Genomic DNA, 23,916 nt, shown 5'->3' with positions numbered 1-23,916 from the left:
GTGTTGCAGAAAGTCTGTCAGTAATCTATCCTCTAGCGGCAAGGACTCTGGTATTTCTGTGCCTGCTGGGATCGCCCGGAGTAGTGCGTGTCGAATTTGCACGTATCTAAACGTTTCAGTGGGGTTGAGGTCATACTGCTGTTGGAGTTGTGGAAACGCCACTACCGTGTCCTTGTCCCATAGTTCCCCCACTGTGGAGATTCCTATGGAGTCCCATTGCGTAAATCCTTTACATAATCTAAGGTTCCCCAGTGACTTTGTGTCCCACAGTGGCGTCATTTTGGTGATCCGCCCCTTCCAGCCCAATTGCGCCTGCGCTATGTGCCACAAGGCCGCCGTGTGTTGTGTTGGACCCGTCAGTTTTTTAAGTTGTGATTTATTATATAGTACTGAGAGCATGCAGTCCGATCCCAACTGTGACCAGTCCGCCCTATATGCTGGGTCGTCCCTCGGAGTATGGATCCATTGGTTAATTATTTTAAGTTGGGCTGCCCAGTAGTACAGCTGAACGTTGGGCAGCGCAATCCCACCCTCATACCAACTTTTTACCAACTTATCATAGGCTATACGCGCCGGGCCATTGTTCCAGAGTAGGTTGGAGACTAACGCAGCAATCTGTTTAAAATACCGCGGTGGGACAAGATGCGGGGTGTTCTCCAGTATATATAGGAACCTGGGAAGCGCCATCATTTTATAGAGGGCCGCCCTTCCGAGGAGGGGCAGGGGCAGGGTCGCCCAGTGCTTAACGTCAGCACGTAGGCGTTCCATGGGTGGTTTTAAGTTGTTGGCAAAGAAGTCTGCTTCATTGTTTGTGATGATGATGCCCAGGTATTTAAAGGAGGTCGTCGGTGATGCCAGAGGACAGTCCTCCTGCAGCCTCGGTTCTGGGCCCTTCAGTATATATATTACCGACTTTGACCAGTTCAGGGTATAGCCTGATGATTTCCCGTGTGTGTTGCAGAGATTCAGTAAGGCTGGGATCCCGTGGTCAGGTTCAACCATATAAATGAGCATGTCGTCCGCGTACAGGGAGATTTTATCTTCCCACCCTTCCTCCTATTTGATCCCCTTGAATAAGGGCGTGGTTCTAATCAGGATTGCTAAGGGTTCTAGCACTAAGGCAAAAAGTAAGGGTGACAAGGGGCATCCTTGCCTAGTCCCCCTGCCCAGCGGGAATGTCGGCGAGATGTGGCCGTTGGCTACCACCTGCGCAACCGGGTTCGTGTAGAGTAGTCGTACCCAAGCCGTAAATTTTGGACCAAAGCCCATACGTGCAAGCACCGCAAAAAGGTATTCCCATTCCACTAGATCGAATGCCATTTTGGCATCAAGGGAAAGAAGCACAGCCTTCCCCGAGAGGAGGTGTGAGCGAGCCAGTACTCCATGAACCCTCCTGAGGTTCAGGGCTGTACTTCTGTGGGGCATAAAGCCCGATTGGTCAGGGTGGATCAGGGTGCGCAGGTGTGGCATCAGACGGCTGGCCAGAAGTTTAGCCAGCACCTTGGCCTCTACATTAAGCAAGGATATTGGGCGATATGAGGTACACTCAGTTGGGCGTTTTCCTGGCTTTGGTATAGCCACAATTGTGGCTGTACGCTGGTCAAGCGGTAGTTCCGCCCTTTCCATGCTTTCCATATACATGTCAAATAGAGGTCTACTAAGCTCTGAGGCCATCGATTTATACCATTCTACGGGCAGTCCATTGGGGCCTAGCGCTTTTCCTGACTGCAGCGCCTGGATCGCCAATTGGATTTCCTCCCCCGTCGGGTCCACCTCGAGGTCTCGCATAGTTTCTTGTGTTATATTGGGGATGGCAATGCCATCAAGCGAGATCGATGCCGTCTGTGTAGTGACGACACGTTCTGGGGTGTAGACCTCCTGAAAATGGTCTGCCAGTGTGCGCACAATGTCCTCTGGATGTGTCAGCAGCTGGCCGTCATGGGAGCGGAGCCTCTGAATACCCCTCGCACCTCCCCCTCTCTTGTCTAACCACGCCAGCATTCGCCCTGCTTTGTCGCCCACATCATAGATTCTATGCGCCGTGCTGGCAATATAGCCCTGGACTTTCGTTGTGAGGTGTGCCTGGTATTGTCGCTGCCTCAATTGCAGTGTGTGTGCTGTTTCCGGGGTGGGATCTGCCATATGGGCAGTGTTTGCGCCGTTAAGTGCCAATTCTATCTCTGTGAGATCTCGCTGGGAATCCCGTTTGTGTCCTGTTATTGCTCCTATCGCTGCACCCCGGAGGACCGTCTTATACGCTTCCCACAGGACCGATGGTGAGGCCACCGTTCCAACGTTTTCGTCAAAGTAATGTGTTGTCGCCAATTTAAGTTTCTTCCTGATCTTAGGGACCTTCAGATAATTTGGGTATATTGGGTAGATTCTAGCGCATTTCTTGTCTCTGGTGGTAAGAGATAGCCAAATTGGTGAATGGTCCGATATGCCTCTAGGCAGGATGTCTATTTTGTCTACAGACCCCAGCCCAACCCCTAGGAACAAAAAGTAGTCTATTCGCGATAGGCTATTGTGTGCGGCGGAGTAAAAGGTGTATTGCGGTGTCGCGGGGTGGAGATGTCGCCATATGTCCGTAATGCCCATTGCGTCCAGAAAGTCAGGGAGTGATGCAGTTCCTCTTGGACGTTCTCTGATGGGAAAGGTGTCTAGCGTAGGGTCTATTATTGCATTCAGGTCCCCCCCTATGATCGTGTCGCCTTCAGGGAGGTCTAGGAGGAATTTACCTAGGGCAGGCAATGCTACGGAGTGAAGCGCCGGGGGGATGTATACGGAGACCACGTTAAGCGGCCTCCCCTCCCACTGGCCATGTACGGCTGCGAAGCGACCCTGGTCGTCCGTCTTGTGACGTGTTACTATAAAGGGCGATGTCTTTTTCATTAGTATCCCTGCCCCCCTGGAGCCTGTAGTGAATTCTGCATGTACCGTCATCGTATAGCCGCGCCTATCAAGCGCTTTACATGTTGTCCCTGCAAGGTGTGTCTCTTGGAGTAGTACTAGATCAGGGCCCTGTCGCTTAATGGCCTGTAGGACCAAGCCCCTTTTTATTTTATCCCCCAAGCCTCTGACGTTCCAAGTGAGCAGGCGCAGTGGAGGCACTTCCATTGTCGCAGGGGTACCCTCAGTGGGTGTAGCATGAAGTGGTCGGGCCATTGGGACATTGGGATAGCATCATGTAGAACGTGTCGCTAGACTCAGTGCAGATGCTGCGTCCCGTGTCGGTGCACAGGAGCATGCTGGTGTTTAGTGTGACTGTATATCGTGTGATTTGAGTGATGACTACGAACAGAAACGTGAACAATAAAACTTTCCCCCCGACCCCCCTCCCTGCTCCCCTGCTCCACGGACAAACCCCCGCCCGTTTCCCCAACTTTGCAGAGTGCTTTAGCCCTTCCCCAACTATCTTACTTGCTCGTGGGGTTGGTGAGTCCCCTACAGGCACCGGCTTTGCCCCCCCTACTCAGCTGCAGCAGGCCCAAGGTCCACCGCTTCGTACCCAATCCGTCTCATATGCTGTCTACTCATCGACAGGGGCTGGCTGTCCAGAGTCAATTAGATCCTGTGCCTCAGCAGACTCCGTTCCTTCCATTCCGATTCGGTGTGCCGAAGGTCCGGTCTGTCTGTCTATATGCTTGCCGTTACGATGATTTGGCCGATCCCTATGTGTACGGTGAGGTTGTCCCGCTTGTCTCCAGCCTTCAAGCCAGTCCTGTGCCACCTCCGGCCTGTCGAAGAACCATGTCTTCCCATCAGCTACAATCCGTAATTTGGCTGGAAACAGCATAGAGTATGGCAATTCTCTGTCCCGTAGTGCCTTTTTCACCTCCGTAAAGGACTTACGGCGTCTGGCCACCTCTGCTGTGTAGTCCGAGAAGAAAGCCAGGGTTGAGTTGTGAATTTTAACAGGTGGTGAGACTCTCGCTGCTTGTAGGATCGCATCCCTGTCTCTAAAATTGCGTGGCTCCTGGTTTGGGTGTTCCGCCAGGGACCCTGTGTGCCCTTTCTACTGAAAAGAAGTGAGACAGACCTTTGGGTTGCAGTTTGTTTTTTATGAGGTCTTCGACGTAGAGGTCCATAGCTCTCTTCCCCTCTGTCTCTGGAAGTCCAAGGATGCGTACATTATTTCTTCGAGAACGCCCTTCCTGGTCGTCCAGCTTGTCCTGTGGAAGCCTGGTGACTTTTTCCATACGTTCCATGGCTATTTGCAGCTCCGATGTGTCTTCTACAAGAGATTTTGTGACTACCTCTACCTGGGATACCCGTTCAGTCATTTTTTGGAAGTCCGCCCGTAGCAGCGTAACCTCAGAGGAGATGGAGCCCACCGTAGTTTTGACTTCTGAGAGGGTTCTCATAATGTCTTCCAGTGTCACTGTCTTGGTCCCTTCCGTAACTTGAGTAGTGCCCGTGGAGTTTCGCCCAGTATTTTGCGATTGACCATGCTGGCTATAGGCAAATTTATCCAATTTGGCCTGGGTTGATCCACTTCTGGTACCTCTGCCCGCCATGGTTCGGGGTTTTGCGGATAACGGTTCGGTTCCGGTCCGTATCGCGGTCAGTGTTTTGCGGCGACCTCCGTCCCGTCTGCGTTGGTCAGGGAAGAGTGGACCGGCGTGGGCCCCGTGTCCTTGTGGGCCTGGAAGAGTGTCCCTCTCCGAGTATTGTATCTTTTGGTGGCAGGGGCGTCGAACGCGCCACGGACAATTCGGGTATTAAAGAGCCTGCCGCCGCGTACCTGTCAAAGTGGCACAGACCCCTCTCCAGTCTCGCCAATCACTTGTGGTACGATTCTTCCGGGCTGCCTCCGTCAGGTAGGTCGCTGAACCGGGTGGGGCAACTGCGGTTTGTTAACGCCACTAATCTGCGTGCCAAGTGCGTCGTGTCGCAACCCGTCTCCAGTCGTGTCCCGAGCAGGGACGACTTCTTCAATCTTCTTGTTGGGCTCTGAGCTGGGTCAAGCCAGTTTCTGCACAGCTAGGTGGAATGCCGTGCAGGGTGTTGGAAGCACCACTGGTGAGTCACACACGGTTCCTATATCACAGCCTGGTTGGAGTTTGACCAGGGTTCCTCCCGTTTAGCGTTTTCCCCGCTGCTCCCCTTCCGGGACAGGGTTGCTGTTGCCACTGGGTCTGGATGATCGTTTCTACCCCCTCTGGTGTTCAGCCTTGTGCGGGCACTGTGTCCCGCGGGACCCCGGGGGCATCTGTACTCACCGCCGTAGGCCAGTGTCACTTGGGGTCGGTCGCGCCGTTGCAGAGGGCAAGTGGGGCTCTCCACGCCGCACTCCTTCCAGCGCAGTTATGCCGACCAGGTCGCCCCCCTGCCTGGTAGTCGTACAGTCGCGCGGGGCGCCGCCGGCCGCTCTGTCTCCCGCCTGCAACCGCAGCCGCCGTCTTCCTCCGGTAGCAGTTTGTAGGTGCTGGCAGGCGTTTCTGCTGGTTCGCGCCTCGGCGGTGTCCCAGAAGGCCCCTCCAGTATTTCCGTCACTCGGGTGACTGCTTCTGTGTTTCGGTCTCGGTGCAGGGGGGCGCCTCCAGAATTAAGCCAGCCCGGCCTCACTTCTGCCGGGGCCAGACAGGCACGCAAGGTCGGTGCTCCCCTCCGGTCACAGGCCCAAGGGCGTCAGTGCAGGATTAAGCACTTCCCAGCCTCCGTTCTTCGCCAGGGTTGGGTCGGATTATGCCGCTGCGGATCCGGGCCCGACTACAGCCGCTTCGGGTGAGCAATTTGCCGGATCAGTGTGTCGGATTGATAATTAGGCCGCAGTGCCCTCGGGAGCTCTCACACTATGCCGCCGCCATACTTGGCTGCTAGCCCCCCCCCCCCACATCAGTTAATTTGAGAACCATATTCTCTATTCTTAATCAGATCCGGATCTCCCCGCTACAGCGGTTCTATTTGACGCTGAAAAAGTGTTTGACTCACTTCAGTGGCCTTTCCTTCTGGCCACGCTCGGAAAACTTTTTGTACCTAAGGGTTTTTGTGATCTTATCCACCTAGTATATGCGACTCCTCTAGCACACTTAAAAATTAATGGCATTATAACAGACTAATTTGTACTTTCCTGGGGCAGTAGTTTGGGATGCCCTGTGTCCCCTATTCTATTTATCATAGCTATGGACCCACTTGTACGACATTTTCTAGAACGCCACTTGACGAGAGGCCTCCCTTTCCACCGTGGCCCCATCTTGGTGTCTCTCTACGTAAACGATGTAATGCTATTTGTCAGGGACCCCGAATCCAACCTTTCCCCTATCCTTTGTGAGGTTGTCCGGTTTGGGGCGATATCTGGCCTTGCGGTCAACAAACAAATCTAAGATTTTCCCCTTAACAAATGCCACAGTGACTGGTCCCCTGGAGTTTTCCCTGCAGTGGTGCACAGACCCCCTCAAGTATCTCTGTACCTATCTCCATCGCCAGAGCGCTGAGGTTGTACTCTTAAACTATGGCCCTGCAATCAATAAGTTATCAACCCAAATTGATTGATGGCTAAAAAAAACCCTGTCCATCGCGTGTAGAATAGCGATTATAAAGATGGTGGTACTGCCCCGTCTTTTATATTTATTGTTCAACTGTCCTATAGTATTGACTAGACGTCCTTTGACAATCCATGTAGCATGCTTACATGCCTAATATGGGCCGGAAAACAACCTCGCATTAGCTGGCAAGCCTTGATCCTACCAAATGAGCGTGGTGGGTTTAGTGTTCCTGATTTCTATCTTTTTTACTTAGTGGCGCAGGCACATTTTTCTTGATGTACATCTAGAGTTCTGGAAGCCGGAATGTTCACAAGCTCACCCATACCCACTTTCTACACTCCTGCCACGAGGACTACCTAGAAATGCTTCAGAAATACAAACACTCCCAACCACATGGTGGGCTTGGGCCAAACTCCAGAGGTACCTTGGTTTTGCTCATGTATATTCTCCACATATTCCTGTTGCTGATAATCCTTGGTTACTGCTTACTGCAGAATCACTCACCAAGAGAACCTTGGCCCCTTGTCGACTGCACAACTTGGGTGATGTCTTTACCAATACTGGGTTACGCTCTGTCACATCTCTGGCAGCGGAGCATGACGTATCGCACATGTACAGATTTATTTTGCATAGACTGCACAGCACACTAAGCGCTGCAACCCTGATCGCCCCTGAGCAGCCTCTTGACTTTCCCCCACTATCCCTGATCATTACTACCCCAGATGGGGCCTACTTGATATCTCAGCTATACCACATGGCTCTGTCGCTGAAGCCCGTTGTGGATAGGGGAGCTAGAGCAGCATGGGAGAGAGATCTGGGTGTCCCACTGCCGGATCTCACGTGGTACTTTTGCTGTACACAGACTAGATGAGTCTCTAATAGTCACCGACTCAAATGACTACACTTCAAATACCCGCACCTCGCTTGAGCTACCCCCCATTTGTTAGCTAAATTTTATTACACCAGGTCCCATTGCTGCTCTTGGTGCGCAGCAGATCACACAGACTTCAGTCACCTAGCTTGGAACTGTGCGCCTATACTTGCCTACTATTAAGAGGTATTCTGCATCTTGTCACAAATGATCGAGACCAAGCTTGCTCCACCTCCCTTGACGGCACTACTGGGCTATGTTTGGCCGCTACCAGCGGGGGTTGCCCGTTATGCAACTATTGCACTTGTACTAGCTAAGCGCCATGTGTCCCTACATTGGGGGTTACATCTATCCCAACGGTTAAGGGGTGGATTCATGACCTGGTGAACTGTGACAACATGAATGATACCTGCACAGCTCTACAGCCACCCACGGCTAGCCCTAAAAACATATGGCAACCACTGCGTACCTATTTATTGCTTTCTCTACTTGAGGCCTGGGAGCCCAATCACGATTGAAGAGTACTTCACTCTGATGCAAATATCTATAATCAGAGAAGGCAACAGTATTATTTCACCTCAGAATGTAAGGCCATAACCCCATCTGTGGCTGACTTCGCTTCCCGGATGCAATCTCTTGCCCTCTATGTATCATGCTCCCCTCTATATTGCTTGTCTTGTTATTTTCCTTCTCGCTCTATTGATGCCATGTCTCTCCTTTTCCTTTATTGCTACTAATTCAGAAATGTACATATAGATGATAAAGTTTTGTTAGTGATTGACTTCACCCTTGTACGTACACGTTCTTATGTTACGGTTTTGATATTTTGTCTCTTTTTACTATTTGCAAAATCAATAAAGAAATATAAACATTTTTTTAAAAAGTGATAATGTTAGTGACAGCAACTCATTTACTTATCTGACATGGGGATAAATACTGCTCTAGATTCCCATTAAATGGTCAGACGTTTTTCAGCTTTCATTTCCCCCATGTGAGCGTTGCCTGTTTCCACAAGGGAAAGACACTTATTTTCTTTTCATCCCTATGAACTTGTAGAAAGAGTCCTTGGGCAGTGTGCTCTAACCTCTTTCTCTGAGATTTGTGTAGAATGTCAGCCTTTTGCTGGCTGATGAGAACCTGCTGATTGCTCAGAAAGCCTTTGCCTTGAGCCACTGCCACTGGTAGGTCCAGTGAAAAAGTGATAGGTGGCTTGCTGGAATTAATCTCAGCCACTGGTTATTACTCAATGCCGGACCCCAATCCATCGTTATTTTGCACACCTTGTCACCTAAGTTTGGACCCAGCCAAATGTAAACCAGTGTTAACCCTGCTCCAATGGTAACTCAGAACTGCCAGGCCAGGTCCCCCCTGAACCGGAACACAAGCAAGCCAGTGACGATTTCGGCCTGTTTAGGGCTCATCATCCAGGTATAGCTTGGTTCCAGTGACAGTGTGCACTGGACCCATATCTGGGCATACCCGTCCTTCTTATTGTGACAATCTGAAGTATACAAAAAGTGAAGGATTGAAATCAGTTCTAGATTGATCGTGCATGGGCTCGAATGGCAAGCACATCAGAAATGGCAAGATTGATTGTGTTCCAGTTCAGGGAGGACCTGGCTTGTCTGTTCAGGGCATGTGACAATTGTTGTTGCCAGGTGTTAGTGTTTTTCTTCTCTCAAATGACTGAACTTCAAAGTTTTTTTTCTTAACTTTTAACATGTGCTGAGTTATGCTAAGAATAGAACATTTATAACCTCACCACTAGCAATCTAAAAACTGGGTTTTTACCAATTACCCAATATTCTATACATCCTTAACCCCTCCGCTGCGCCGGAACGTTCAGCGGACGTGTGCAGCACTAACGAGGTAGTATACGCGACGTCCGCTGAACGTGTGCCGCACCGAAGGGGTTAAACATAACTGGCAGTTGGCAAGCAGTAAGGGAATACATTTTTTTGGCATAGGTCCTACAAAGGACAGTCTCTTAAGCACATGTTCTCAAAAAGCCTTCATGATGCCCAAGTGGGACCTTAATTTGGTCTTGACATTTCTGATGTGCTTGCCATTCGAGCCCATGCATAGTTGCCCTCTACGTCTTTTGGCCATCAAGACTGTTTTTGTAGTGGCCATTACACCAACCAGTAGGGTGAGTGAGCTTTGGGGGTCATTCCAAAGGAGCCAAGGCTGCAATCACTGTGTTAGCTTGTGCATTCCTTGTCCTGGACATCTATCAGACTGCTACGTGGACATGTGTACAGACATTACTAAGCACTACTGCCTTGACAGTTAGGTCTGTTTGTTGCGAAGGTCACTTTGCCCATTCGGTCCTTCAGAGAGGTATTGCTTGGGTATCTATTCTAAGATAAGGAATCTGTGGCTAGAAGTCTCTATTAGATGAACAAGTTACATACCTTCGGTAACGCCTTATCTGGTAGTGTCTATCTGCAGATTCCTTGCCGCCGGGCGCACAGACTTCATTACAGGAAAGGGAAAGTAAAATGAGCCAATAGGCTTGTTTAACTTGTTTTAATTTCACTAAATCAGTGCTCTGGGGCATATCTCCCATCCCCGAGCACTGATTCTTTTGGGAGAGATATCATTGGAAAGGGGAGAAGCCCTGCCTTCCAATGCTACCTCTTCCCAGTGGATCACCACAAGAGAGCGATCCCCAAGCAGAGATCCGCCTCCTTGACTTCAGTGATGTGGGGAGCAGCCCATTAGATGAGTACAGTCTTTCTGCTCCCCCTTCGGTGGCAGAAAGCCCACTAGACAGTAGGGAAAGATTAAAAATGAAATTGGTGTGGGGGCTGCCCACCATGGGCACGGCCAAGCCCCCATCCCAACAAAATGGTGCATCTGTCCCCCTGGGAGCAGCTTGGGCTAGTTACCCCCGATCTTCCCCCACCATCAACATCGGTCTTTCTGCCCCCCCCTCCCAGGGGGGGAAGGGGTAGAAAGCCTATTAGACTCCAGGAAACGTTTTTTTTAATTAATTTAGGGGTGGGGGCAACCCTTCATGGGCATGGCTATCCCCCCACTGCAGATACAAAGCAAGCAGCCTTTCTACCCTCCCTGACAGCAGATGAGGTGAATTCCACCCCACCCGCCAATGGGAGGCCAGAGATCCCACTATACACTAGGGTCCGTACTCAGACAATATTTTTGGGGGGCGCTGGGTGGATCGGGCCTAGGCATCAGGTTTCCAAATGGCACCAAACTAAAGGATGCGGTGGCCTACCCTGGCATCGAGCCAAACCCCTACCCCAGTGGGGTCAATAGTATCGTTTTGCCTTCCTGGGAGTAGATAGGAGGCTTGTCCCAATTGGGGAGGTTGCCCCAAACTTGCCCGCAGGAGGTACAAAATACATCTGACACCAGTGATTTGGGGGCAAAACAAAGTGCTGTGGCTGTAACAATGTGGCATTGGCCCACCCCCATCTCGAGGTGCGCTTCCAATTTGCCGGGGGGAGGGGGGGTGGAGGGGCAGGGAGGCAGAAATCCCACTGTATGACAGGAATAGATATTTTTTGATAAATTACTGGGGTGGGTCTGGCCCACTCTAACATCATGCCCCACCCGCACCCCTAAAGCCTCAACAGTCTCTGCTCCCCAGGATACTTAAGCATGTAGCCATTGCTTATCTATCAACGTAAAGCTGCGGGCCTTTTGTGTCGTGGTCTCATGACCCACCCACACAAGTGGGATACCGTTCTTTTTGGGGTACATGTGGGAACAGAGGGTGGTAGGAAATTTGTGGCTTCCCTCAGATTCCAGAACTTTCCGTCTCAGAAAATTGAGGGAAATGTGTGGTTTTTGTCAAAGTTTTATGTGTACAATGCAGGGCTCGAAAAATTCACAAGCCTGCTCGCTATGGTGAGCCAGATTTATTCAGGACAAGCTATTTTAAGGGCCTACTTGCCCTATCTGGTGAGTAGGACGACAAACTGACTTCTGACCTCATTGACTTTATTGCTCATTCACTTTGTGAGCAATAAACATGCCTTTAAATCTTGTTATCTTGTAACATTTGTTCGCTTTCAGAGACAGAGGTCAAGTGCGTTACAGTTAGGTTGAGAAGATTTTTCAAGTTACTAGAACTGCAGGACTAGTAACATTTGTAGGATTTTTCGCGCCCTGCAATGTCTTCTGGGTAAAATTACCTAGTGAGAGCCACGCAATCATCCCCCCCCCCGGATTCCTCCAGGTGTCTAGTTTTCAAAAATGTGCATGTATGCTAGGTTTCCATAGGTTCCAGCTGAGCTGGGTTCATAATCCACAGCTACCCACTTTGCACAAAAAAAGGGTCAATTTTGAGTGAAAAAATGGGATGTGGTCATGTTGCGTTTTGGCCCGTTTCATGACACAGGGACTAGGCCTACCCACACAAGTGAGGTACCATTTTTATCAGGAGACTTCGAAAATTGTTGGGTGGAAGTAAGTTTGATGCTCCCCGCAGAATCGAGAACTTTCCATCACAGAAATGTGAGGAAAATTGTTATGTTTTTTAGTCAAAGTTTGAGGTTTTTTAAGGGATTCTGGATAAAACAAAAAACTGGTGAGAGCTACGCGAGTCACCCCACCCTGGATTTCTCTAGTTGTCTAGTTTTAAAAAATATGCCAAGTTTGCTAGGTTTCCCAAGTTGCTGGCTGAGCTATGGGCTCAAAATCCAGAGGTACCCACTTTGCAAAACAAAAGGCTCTTGTTTTAAAAAAAAATTCAGGTTTGCTAGGGTTCCTTAGGTGCCAGCTGAGCTGGGGTCATAATCCACAGCTACCTAAAAATTGGGAAAAACAGGGTCAGTTTTCAGTGGAAAAATGTGGTGTCCATGTTGTGTTTTGACCCATTTCCTGTGTGGGCACTAGGCCTACCCACACAAGTGAGGTACCGTTTTATTGAAGAACATAAAAGAGCATAGAATAGTAGAACATTTGTTATTACCAACTGGATTTTGCTGCATTTGTGCCTTCCAAATGTAAACCAGTGTGTATAAAAGAAGACTTTTTGAAAAATGCCCTCTAAATCATGTGCTAGTACCTGTACCTGCAATTCCAGAGATGTACAAATAACTACTGCTCCGAAACTCCATATATTGTGCCCATTTCCGAAATACATAATTTCCTTAATTCCCATACACTCTACATATTTCACTGTATGAATTTGTCTACCCACACAGTAGACAATGAAAAACTATTGTACAGTGCAGCTTAGTTGTTGGCTCTGGGTACATTGGGTTCTTGGAGAACCTATATATCCCCGCTACCAGAAGGGTCTAGCCGACATAACAGTGTATTGCTTTTGTAAATCGGCCATTGTGACAAAAAGTTACGGATGCAAGCGTCACAAATAGGCATTTTTTGTCTACTAATTTTCTAAATTTATTTATGGGGGGGTTCGGATGGGGCGGTTTCGAGGGCAGCAGTTAAGGGGTTGAGCAATGCTCTTCCTTAATTCCACACCCATGCCAAGGCTCTGGAAGTTGGGGAATAGAGGGTACTAAAATTGTTCAGAAGTGAATGAGCAATAAACAAGCCTTTACATTTTGTTTTTATCTTGTCATTTTTGTAGTGTGGTCAAAAGTTTGGCCCTGTCTTCTGAGGGAGATTGGTGCTTACTTTTCTTTCTCTGACTGCAAAGTGAGAAGATTTATGTGACCATCTTGCTGGTTACTGGGGATGGGAAAGGATGTAGAACGTTCTTTTCCTAGCACACAACTACATTTAAATGCCAGGAAATTAACTATACAAATATTTCAGAATACATCAGAATTAGGAAAGCACTTTTTTGTAATTCTGAAATGTGATGGAAACAAATAGTTTAATACAATCAAAGCAAATCAGTAGACTATGTGATGCTGTTTTCCACAAATGCTTGTGCGCTGTATAGTTTTATAAGTAAAACTGAATGTCTGTGCAAATGTAATAGTAATTTCAATTGAAAATATGTTGTCTGTAATTGCATGGCTATACCACACCATGCACACTCCAGTCTACTCCACGCCACCCTACATCCCTTCACTCTATGCCACTCTGCACCACTCAGCTGTATGCTACTCCACCCTACACCAGTCCACTCAACGCCACTCTTTGACACTCCACTCTACGGCACTTCACTCAACGACATGACTCTTCAGCCTACGACATAACAGTCCGCTCCACTCTACTCCAATCCATCCTACAACACTCTACTCTATTCCATTCTACAACACTCTACTCTATTCCATTCTATAACACTCTATTCTATGTCACTCTACTCCACTCTGCTGCTCTATTCCCCTCCACTGTCACCCTCTACTCCACTCTGTCACTCCACACTACACCACTCCACTCTACCCTATGGCACTCCATGCCACTCTACGCTACGACACCCCATTCAACCCTACGACACAGCACTCATCCCTAGGACTCTCCATCCCACTCTACAACACATCTACTCTACTCTACACTACTCAACTCCTCTACGCGATGACACTCCCCCCTATGACTCTCCACTCTACAACATTCTACTCCACTCTGTGCCATTCTAGGACACTCTGCTCTACAACACTCTACTCTAAAACACTCCACTCTACTCTAAAACACTCCACTCTACTCTAAAACACTCCACTCTATGATATTATGCTCCACTCTGATGGCACTCTACCCTGCTCTATGCTTCTCCATTCTACGCCTTTCCACTCTACGCCACTCCATACCTCTCCACTCTACGGCACTCTACAACACTCCACGGCACCCTATGACATTCCACCCTACAACACTCCATGACACTGTACTCCACTATTCGCTACTACACACCAGTAAACCCTGCCACTCTCTATTCTACAACACTTGACTCCACTCTACACACTCTGCTGGCCTCTACTCCACTCTGATGCTCTAAGACATCCTACCCCACTCCATTCATCAACGCTCTGCTACTTTAGGCCACTCTCTCCCACTCCACTCTACGCCAAGTGGTGCTGTCCATAGAGGAAACAAATTCTTTCACTTGCCAGAGACCTGCTAATCAACGTGTTCTTTAAGGATTGACTACCTCACCTACTTTTTACGGACTGGCTTTAGAGTACAACTATCGACTGACAATTATGTGAGCTCTGCCCACAAGCTGGGAGCCAGGATTTATTTATAGTGTTTATTTTTTTTGGCAGCAGCACAGATGGGAGAAGGGCTGTCCTTAACCTACATGGAATTTTATGCCTGGCTTGGCAGTGCTTTCTTAAGCTTGACCTGTTGGCATTACCAATGCTTGTTAATTCTGGCCTTAGAGGCAGCTTTAGCTGTTTCTCCAGACTATTCTTCCAAAAAAACCATACATTACTATGCTTCCATAGATTTTTCGTCAGCAGATTTGACCGATTGGTCTGTTACGTTGGCATTCACATTCTACTGCTGCCCACCACCGCATGGAGCTGAGGGTCAGCTTACTCTACCCATTAGCTCCCTTCACTTTTTGTGGCTGTGTACAGCCTGTGTGCATTGTTCACATTGCCTACCAACAGTTCTTTCTTCTCATTTTCATATAGCTAGTTCATTTTTATTCAATTTATATTTTATATTAACTTAAAGTGCCTGTTGTTTATTTTGTCTCCAACGTGGGTGGCCTGTTAGATGGTGGTTTATTCCGCCTCTGTTTTTAAAGTTGCCTTTATAAAGTCTTTAAAAGAGATTGTAACTGCATCTGAATTGAGTGTTTTGTTAGGTGGTGATTTATTATTGTTTTTGTCACAAATTAAAATAAAACGTATTTCACAAATAAAAGCGCGTTATTTTAAATATTACTAGTAAAACATAAAATTCTGTAAATGTTTTTAAAATAAACATTTTTTACAGGCATATGGTGTCATCTTTATTCCTTTTTAGGTCTCGCGCCTAGCGATACACTGCGCAGCAGTAGTCCTTTTGTCCGGGTTTTCAAAATGTACCTGAAAATGCACACGCTCGAGCGTGTGATTTTCCATTTGCGGCCTGCTATTGGCCTTTCCCTGCATGTTGTTTTGTGAAATAGACACCAATAGGCCAGAGGCGGGCGCATAGCTCCGCCCCTGGCCTATTGGTGTCTATTACGTGCATTTCCTGCCATATGCTTTCAATTATCGTGCCCAGACACGGGCGCGATAATTGAAAGCATATGGGCACGCGCGCACCGCTCGCGGCTTTGTTTTTCCGATAACTGTGCTGTTGCCGGCATGAGCAGAGGCAGCTTAGCGGAGTTGAAGAAGTAACCGATCAAGACGTGGTACTGCACAACCTTCTCTGCAATGCGCTTCTGTGTGTTAGTGGTGCCGCCCGATCTCGAGGCAGCAATGAACCTGTAAAAGTACTGGTTTATTTTTAGATGGATGTCATCGGATTTCTTAAGATTAAAAATTATGCAGCTATTTCCCCTGCAGGCGTATTAGTCCGAGCTGATGTCTCTTGGAGTTGTAGGGTGAGTACGGGTGGGGGCGTGCATCAGCCCCGTTCAAGGGCGGTGCATATTTTAAACCCCTCCTGACATTTTGAATAAGCCGGCGGGAGGTCACACATCTCAGTTTACGTTTTTGGAGCAGATGAGATATTTTTAATATAAATGAAGGTGAAGCTTACGTAACACCATCAGTTGTGTGGTTGTACACTCAAACGGGCGCGTCGCTGGGTCTTATGAACTTAGCAAACACTTTTACCCCAGAAGAGCAGCCCCTGCCCACCAAAAGAGAGAACAGAGGCAGGACACCTCAACGCTTCCTAGGTAGAATCACAAGTAAAAAAAAAAAAAAACATGCGCTCTCCTAGGGAGTAACAAGCTACGCGCCTGAAAATATTTTCTGCATCCAATATAGTGGGGAAAATCACATTTCAAATGCTAAACACAAGGGTCCTGGTTGGGTACGGGGGTGGGGGCTGCCCTCATCACTGAAGTGACCCGTTCACGGGGATGGTTGTGGGACATAAGATCATCTGCCTGGGTGCAGGTTTCATTACTCCAACCCTTAAAACAAAAAAAGTCGGTGCCTCTCATAATTTCCTTAAATTGCATCTCTCCCACCATCTATGTGGGGTCGCTCCGAGTTTCCTCCCATCACAATGGTCTGGGAAGAACGGAGTCCAATATAAACCGGTGCCATCACTCTCCCAGCTTAACACCTCTTACTTGTATCTGAGAAGAGCGGGGTTACTCTCTACCACGTGCTCTTCGTGGAATTTTCCCACCACAAGCTATACTTGTCAGTGGGTGACGAAGATAACTGCTGTATCGCCCCACAACGTTGTGTAGCTGTCCAGACTTTCACTTGCGCTTTCTTCCCTGGATATACCGCATGACCCTGTCATTTTGTCCCCCCAACCCCCGGGTGAGTAAATGCTAGCGCCAGGTGCTGTCCCCAGGTTGTTGGGTATGAGGTGGAATTGTGGTGCAGATGGGTGTCCTGCCCAGAGTGCTTGTTACTTTTATAGGATGTGCTTGCAATTAAAACAAATACAAAGTAAACATGGCACCAGCCTGCCAAAGCCAGCCTATTGGCTTTGTCGTTGCACTTAGTACCACGTCGACACAGTTCTGTTTTTTTGGGCAATATCCGTAGAGACCGTGCTTGCCCAGTTACTGGTGGATGGTGCTGCTTTTTTCCGCCCATTTCCTAATTTATCATCTTTCCACGTGTTGAATGTATGGGTTGCAGTGCATCATTCATATATTGCAGGTATAGTTCGCTCTCAGCCTTGCACCGTCTCCATTCCATTCATGGCAAATGAAGCGCTCAAGTGCCAGCCGAATTGGTCAGCAGCTGCAATGGAACTTAGTTTTAAGGTTTGTAGGGGATTCTCATCAGGCAAGCTGGTAGAGCAGCATGTGAAGTCATTGACTAAAATATCTCCGGCTTCAAAAACTTAAACTCACTAATGTCTACCATACATAATTATCTGCTTCCAAAATCAAGCCAGTCCTAAAATATGAAGCAATAGGTGAGAAGTGAATTTGGCTGCACATAACAGAGTTACTAGTGAAAGGTAGTCCTAGATCAGAGATATTTTTTGCAGCAGATATTTGTGGGTCCGTGTTGTGGGAGTCCATGTTTTTGCAATAGACGCTGTCTCGAGCATCATGATAGACACAGTGTGTATTTTTTTTTTATATACCACTTATTATTATTTAACGTATGATACAATATAAACCTGCGGTCAGAAATTGCAACATAACGAACAAAACAGAAAGGTAATAAATACGAATAAAGAAATATATATGACAGGTGATTAATGTATTAGTTTTATTTCTCAACCCGGTTCGAATTCTTTCTTATTCTCTAAATTCGGTGTCCCTGATTGATAATATTTCTGTCTTCTTTAAGACAGATTTGTTCTCGTTGTTCTTTCCAGCTTTCACCTCTTGCTAGTATTTCCTAGTTTCATTTTATTCCTTTCCTAGTACTTTCTCTGATTTTTGTGCACCAGATGTTTGTATTATTTCTGTTCTTCTTTTTGTGTTCTTCTTTTCTCTATCTTAACTCCTCCACTTCACTCTGCAACTTTTCTCGAGGTTATACTCTCCACCTTTTTCTATTTTTCTATTACTTTGTCTCCCTTTTCCCCAATACTCCGAGTTTAGTACATTGCCTTGATGTCTTAGCCATTAACGTTTTACAGTCACCTCATATTCTTCTTATGTGCACTTTTCGCATTCCCTCTAGTTATCCCACACCATTTGTTCATTTCCCCCAACTTCATGTTCCGACAAGTACCTCTGGTCTTCCCTAAATTTCCTTCAGTCTTACTCATCACTATCCCTATTCCCACTGTTCTTCAGACTTTAATTTTTACTTCAACACATTGCCATTCCCTGAGGTGTTCTCTCCCTCCATTCTCTTAGGCTTTTTCTGTTCCCACTTGTCTTCGGTGATCATCAAATATCCTTCATTTTCACACACACATTCTTGCCATTCCCTTCTCATCCACCTCTCGCTTTCTTGTTGCTATTTTCTCCTCCCCTCACTTTGCAGAGACCATGTCTCTATTTAGCATTTCCTTAGGATGGTAACATTATTTTGGATGAATATGGTTTTAGATCACTTTCGCACTTTTGTATTTGGGAGTTCCTCCCTGTGACCCAATATTCTGTTCCTGCTGCAGGTGGACGAGGATGCTGCCCTGGAGCAGGCCATCAAGTTCTGTCAGGCACAGATGGGAACGTCAACCCAAAGACAGGTAGGCATAGTAACAGATACAGAGGCAAAAGACTGATGCATGTAATCCTAGTGACATTTAATCTCTCACTTGGAGATCAATTCCAGCATAGTGCCAAAGGGAGAAAGATGCTGAGGGATGCGTTAGGAAAAGAGACTTGTGAGCAAATTGAGTAAATGGAATGTGATTTGAATGCCTCTTTCAATTTTCACTCATTCCAGTCATGCTCTGACTCTGAATGTAAAACCACTTGCAGAATAGTTGCGAAATATATTTCCCCTCTGTTTAGGGACATTATCCATCTTTATTCCAAATGAAGGTAAGTTCTGCTATGAAGGTTTTGTTCTTGCCAATGCTGCATCCGTGATCCGTGATACACCAGCTTCAGGGTAAGTAGGCTGGGTGAAAGCCTTGAAATTGATATTGTGTCATTGCATCGAAAGACTGGTATCCTGTGGAGTAGTGTGCTTGAGTCAGGAGCATGGGATGAACAATTCTGGGGACAAGGGTCACTAAATAGTGCAGGGCCCGTTAATTATGTTCAGTGTGGATCTGAGCGAGATTGCCACTGTTGTTTCGTCACTCAGTAAGGTTGGTTGGAATGTACTTACTGCAGAGCTTTAACCTGTCGCTGCAGTAATATGTTATACATGGCTTTTAGTTGATGGTGCTTTATTTGGTTTAGTGAATGAATAATCTGTTGACATAAGAGCGAAGATTGTCATCTGAGGGCCACTAGGTGCAAATCTTAGGAGCCAAAGATACAGCATACACTTGCCTCATCTTCTTTTTTATAGACCTTATTGTGTGTGTTCTTGGTGTTATGTGAATCAAGTAGAAACTTTGAGCTTTCATCTGCCTCAGTTGTGATCATAAATAGTAGAGGTATCACGTGTGCACCGATTGAGCTCTACTTAGGATCCCTGTACTAGTTCCCACTTCCAGAGTAGCAATTGTCTTAAAATGTAGACTGATTTGTGTTTATGTGGTTGCGTGCATTGTCTGTGTTTAGGGCAGTTCTGGAAAATATAATATCTTTCACTGGGCCAAGTGATTATAATGATGCATTGGCACAAAGCTGTCTTGGATCCTAATTTTGAAATAAGAACTAGGATTCAGTTGGGTGTCAGGCTGACAGAGATCATAGTAGATCCATTGCTGGAGTCAATGAAGGAGTGTTGTGCTGGCTTGTATTGTAAAGCAGAGTCAGGTTGCATTAGTAGAAGCTGTGCTGTGTTCAGCATAGAAATCCTTGTCGGGATGCAGTGCCTGCCTTCTAAGCAGTTTCTTTTTTTTTAGGTTCATTATTGGATCAGTAATTCAGAGTGGTTGCCTTCAAACCAATGCATAGAACCCTTGTTAATGAAAAGGAATCCTACTCCCCCCAAATACTTGGTTAGGACCTTCCAGTTATGAAAGTTCATAGCTCACTGCAGCTCAAGTTTGCAGTACAGTGGTAGATATGTTTAAGGATTCCAGTGCTGGATTTTACATTTGCGCTACTGGACAGTGTCAAGACTCAGTGGCAGAGCTGTGCGTGATTCCCAGATGTTGCCTTGCAGAGGTCAGTTCTGATGTGTATTTACATTACTATTCTTGGATCATGTACTGAAAATGAACTGGTGCTGTTTTGAAGCATTGAGTTTCTTTGACCAGCATGTGTATGGGTGCATGTGCCATGGTGACAGCCTTTGCTTTCAGTAAAGAGTTTGGTGTGTAGGTCTCAGTAATCATGAAGTTGGCAATAATGTAGTGACAGAATTTGTTAATTTTCAACATCGTGTTAGAAGCAGTCCTTGTCATGGTCCCCTGTGCCTTAGATCCCTCAACAACTGAGAACATGGTGGTTTTATACTTTATTTTTCACCTGTGAAAAAGCTATTCTACATCAAAAAGGGGCATTTAGATCTCCTCCTCCCTGGTGTTGTACTTGGTTGTTATTCATATTGTCCATGACTTTGTTAAAGGAAGATGTCTGCTATTATCTTTATGAGCAGAGCTCATTTTCTATGTGTGATTTACAGTATTTCTTCGTTTTACTTCCAGGAGGACAGGATTCAGAGCTTTTCTCCACAGCATAGGCATATCTTGGGTCGGGGTTAAGGTTCATCTTTTCTTCACTTTCCCTGTTACAGAATGTGTTCATGCTTTTCTCCCTTTACAATGACCTACCAGTTTATTCAGTTTTGTGGGTTAACAAAGTGTGACCTTGGTCAGATGGTGGAATCAGAGCCCTATCTACATGAGTTGAGTTTCCTCCAAAAGTTTATGCGAGTAAGTTTATATAAATCCACTCCCACTCCTTTATGCCGGGCTCGTGCCGCCAGCCTCTGTCCGTGGCATCACTGTCTTCGCGTTCCGAAGTGGTCACTCTGCGGTTCTTTCCTGACTGTCTCCAACATCTAATAGTTATTCGGTCCTCCGACTTGTCGCCAGCCATCCAGCTATTCCCAAACTGCCTCCGGGTATGTGATGAACCACACTCTACCCTTGGCCTCCCCCTAGGTTTTGTAGTAAACAACATTGCGTAGCATGACTCTCTATCTCTCAGAGCCTTTTTGACTTCCAGTAAATTTCTACGTTGTTTTTGGACCCTCAGGGTAAAGTCCGGAAAAAACATGATGGTGCTTTTATCGATCTTGATCAGTGGAGCGCATCGCGCCGTTTGCAGAATAATATCCCGGTTGCGGAAGTTAAACACCCGGGCAACATTAGGCCTGCGGGGTGGTCCGGGCTTAGGTTTGCCTCCCGGGACCCGATGAGCAATGAGATTCTGTGTAACTCCTTCCACCTCCATCACATGATCGCTCATTTTACTAAAATCTGCCCTGATGAGGCCAACCTCAATGGAGATAGCATCCATACGTGATTCCAAGGAGGTACTTACCGCAGTGACGGCTGAGAGAATGTCCTGTAGGGAGGGGTCCCTTTGTCTTAAAGGCGACTCCTTCTTCCCAGGCGGTATGTCTGCCTGCAGCTCTAGTTTCTCCTGGTTCTTCAGCCATACGATGTTGTCCAGTTTGGGCTGACCTTTTAGATATATTAAATACCACTGTACAAGGGACTTACAAGTAATTTAAATATGCCAAACAGGTGTTAAACAATAATGCCATGTTTTAGGGGGAGAACACATGCACTTTAGCACTGTTCAACATTGGTATAGTACCAGGAGTTATAACAACAACAAAAGGTAGAGTAGAAAGGCAACACCCAGGGTGTGGCGTTTCGTGAATACCTGCCGTACAGGCTACTCAAGTCCAGGGGGTACTGCATTCTACACTATTATCAGGTGGTTCATCCCGAACTGACAGTGTTGTTGCCTTTCTACTCTACCTTGCAGTGTGTACTTTAATACAGGAATCATTGCCCACCAGGAACTACGTGTTTTTACGCTGTCCCAGATATAACAACTTTTCTTTGCTCGGGTGATAGTTACCTATACAGATTAACTACTACAAACCATACGTGACTTTCCTACTAATAAAAGCGGGACACCTTGTACTTAAAGGATTACTACTTACTGTACTCTGATTACCGTATTTGGAACAGATTCCGTTTGAACAGCTTCAACTTGTATAGAAGCTTGGTTCTCTTTACACAAGCCTCTTTCAACAATTCAAAAAACGTCGTGGAATCACACGTCTTTACAGTTTTTCTTAGCCTTGGAAAAGTCGTCCCAAGACGAAACACGTGTCGGCTGTGATTATCTCTATGTCTACGTGTCAACTATGATGAAGACTTGGAAATAAAAGACCTTTAGATTTTGGACAATATTTGAGTCGTGCCATTTATGATGTCACGTGTGTTTGACTTACCTAAGTCATTCTGATGAAGGACTTTAGGTTGTGCTCTGTCTAACAAAATATTGTGGTATTGTTTGTATGTGGGGTTTCTTACATACACTTTAACACTGTGGATGGCACGGTGTTCGACATTGAGCACGCTGGAGAATATCCCTGTGTATGTATTACAACATTGAAACAAACTTTTACAGAGGTGCTGGCCAACATATACCACTGCCATCTGATGCTCAGTGTAAAGGCTGGTAACAACCCAAGGTAAGTCTTCCAGCCAGCGCAGGTAGTACTTCTCTTCCCGATTACCCCATCTTCAATACCTGTTCTACTAGATCCTAGAGGTGTGAGGGGTTTAGAAGTCATAGACAAAGGAAATCTAAAGCAAGAATTACTCTTCCAACGGCAACTGGCTCCCTTTGTTATGACATAGTAAGCATCCTTAGAAGGTTGGGGAGCCCATCTTCAAGAATTGGAAGAATGAGGCCACTGGTCAAGTCTAGATAAAGGCCTTCATATAATTGTAATAGAACTCAGTCAAATCCAAAAGGGCTTACAATCTTTTTCTACCAATACTGGAGAATTTTCCGTTGTTTGTGAACAGACAGTATGATTGTAGTATTTTATATCAACAAGCATCAGAAGAAGTCATTTACTTAATGCTGCATGGAAATGAACCAACAGTGGACCTTCTCACAAGTGTTGTCAACAAATGGGCAGAAGGCCTCAGCAGGACAGTAAGTATCGCTCACGACTGGAAACTTTGTCAAGCTCTAACAGCCATGATCTTAACGAAGTGGGGTCACCCAACATTAGACCTTTTCATAACACTGGAAAATAAGAAAGTAGGTACTTCTTCAGAAGACCAGGGTTAAGGGTAGACATGCTTTCGATCTTATGATGCAAGACCTGTTCTTACGCCTTTCTACTACATCCGCTCATCCAGAGTTCTCAGCAACTCTAAGAGACAACTTTGCTGATTGATCCTTACAGCCACAAATTAGGTGAGATGATGCTGGTACTCTGACCTTCTACACCTCTCGCAAGCTCTGCCATACCTCTGTGGGCACTAGGTGATCTACTCTCCAGAGGGAACAGAAAATAATTCCCCACCACAATCTAGTATCCCTAAGCTTACCAGAATGGTTCCAGAACATCTGGAATTTGCAGTTAGATATTCCTCTGGATTGCCGACACATCCTCCCTCAATCAAAAGCTTATTCTACTACAAATGCGTATTGGACTAAATGATAGCATTGCTGCCTTTAATTCTGTTATCGTTGCTTCCACTCTGTAGCTGTTTAAACACATCATTCCTACCTTATCTCTTACAATTAGAACGTTCAGACCGTAACTATACCTTGATTAAGGTCCACCTTGCAGTTTCTTTCCTCGTTTCTAGATCCTCAGTTCTGCTGTCCACCAGGATCATTAAAGAGTACTTTAAAAGTCTGCTCAAAGCATTCCTGTCTGTCTGGCCCGAGCCTTGAAATGGCAGCTAAATATAGTAATTAGTCAACTAATGATGTCACAATTCGAACCCAATCAGAAAGACCACTCCAAATGTTTCTCATGGAAATAGAGTTGTTGTAGATTACAACTTCTGGCT

The 23,916-nt window shown here is 46.6% G+C and overlaps 1 protein-coding gene across 8 annotated transcripts in view; it reads left to right on the top strand.

The window, feature by feature from the left end:
* The window catches only part of CABIN1 (calcineurin binding protein 1), a 1,271,888-nt gene that overhangs the window by 1,123,076 nt on the left and 124,896 nt on the right, over positions 1 to 23,916 (top strand). For all 8 annotated transcript variants that reach the window (XM_078667788.1, XM_078667793.1, XM_078667787.1 and 5 more), the window contains one exon: positions 18,460 to 18,534. In XM_078667788.1, the coding sequence (XP_078523914.1) occupies positions 18,460 to 18,534 (75 nt within the window). The remainder of the gene's footprint in view (positions 1 to 18,459; positions 18,535 to 23,916) is intronic.

This window comes from Lissotriton helveticus, chromosome 11, assembly GCF_964261635.1.
Source record: "Lissotriton helveticus chromosome 11, aLisHel1.1, whole genome shotgun sequence".
Lineage (NCBI taxonomy): Eukaryota > Metazoa > Chordata > Amphibia > Caudata > Salamandridae > Lissotriton > Lissotriton helveticus.
This window is presented reverse-complemented; position numbering and strand designations above follow the sequence as displayed.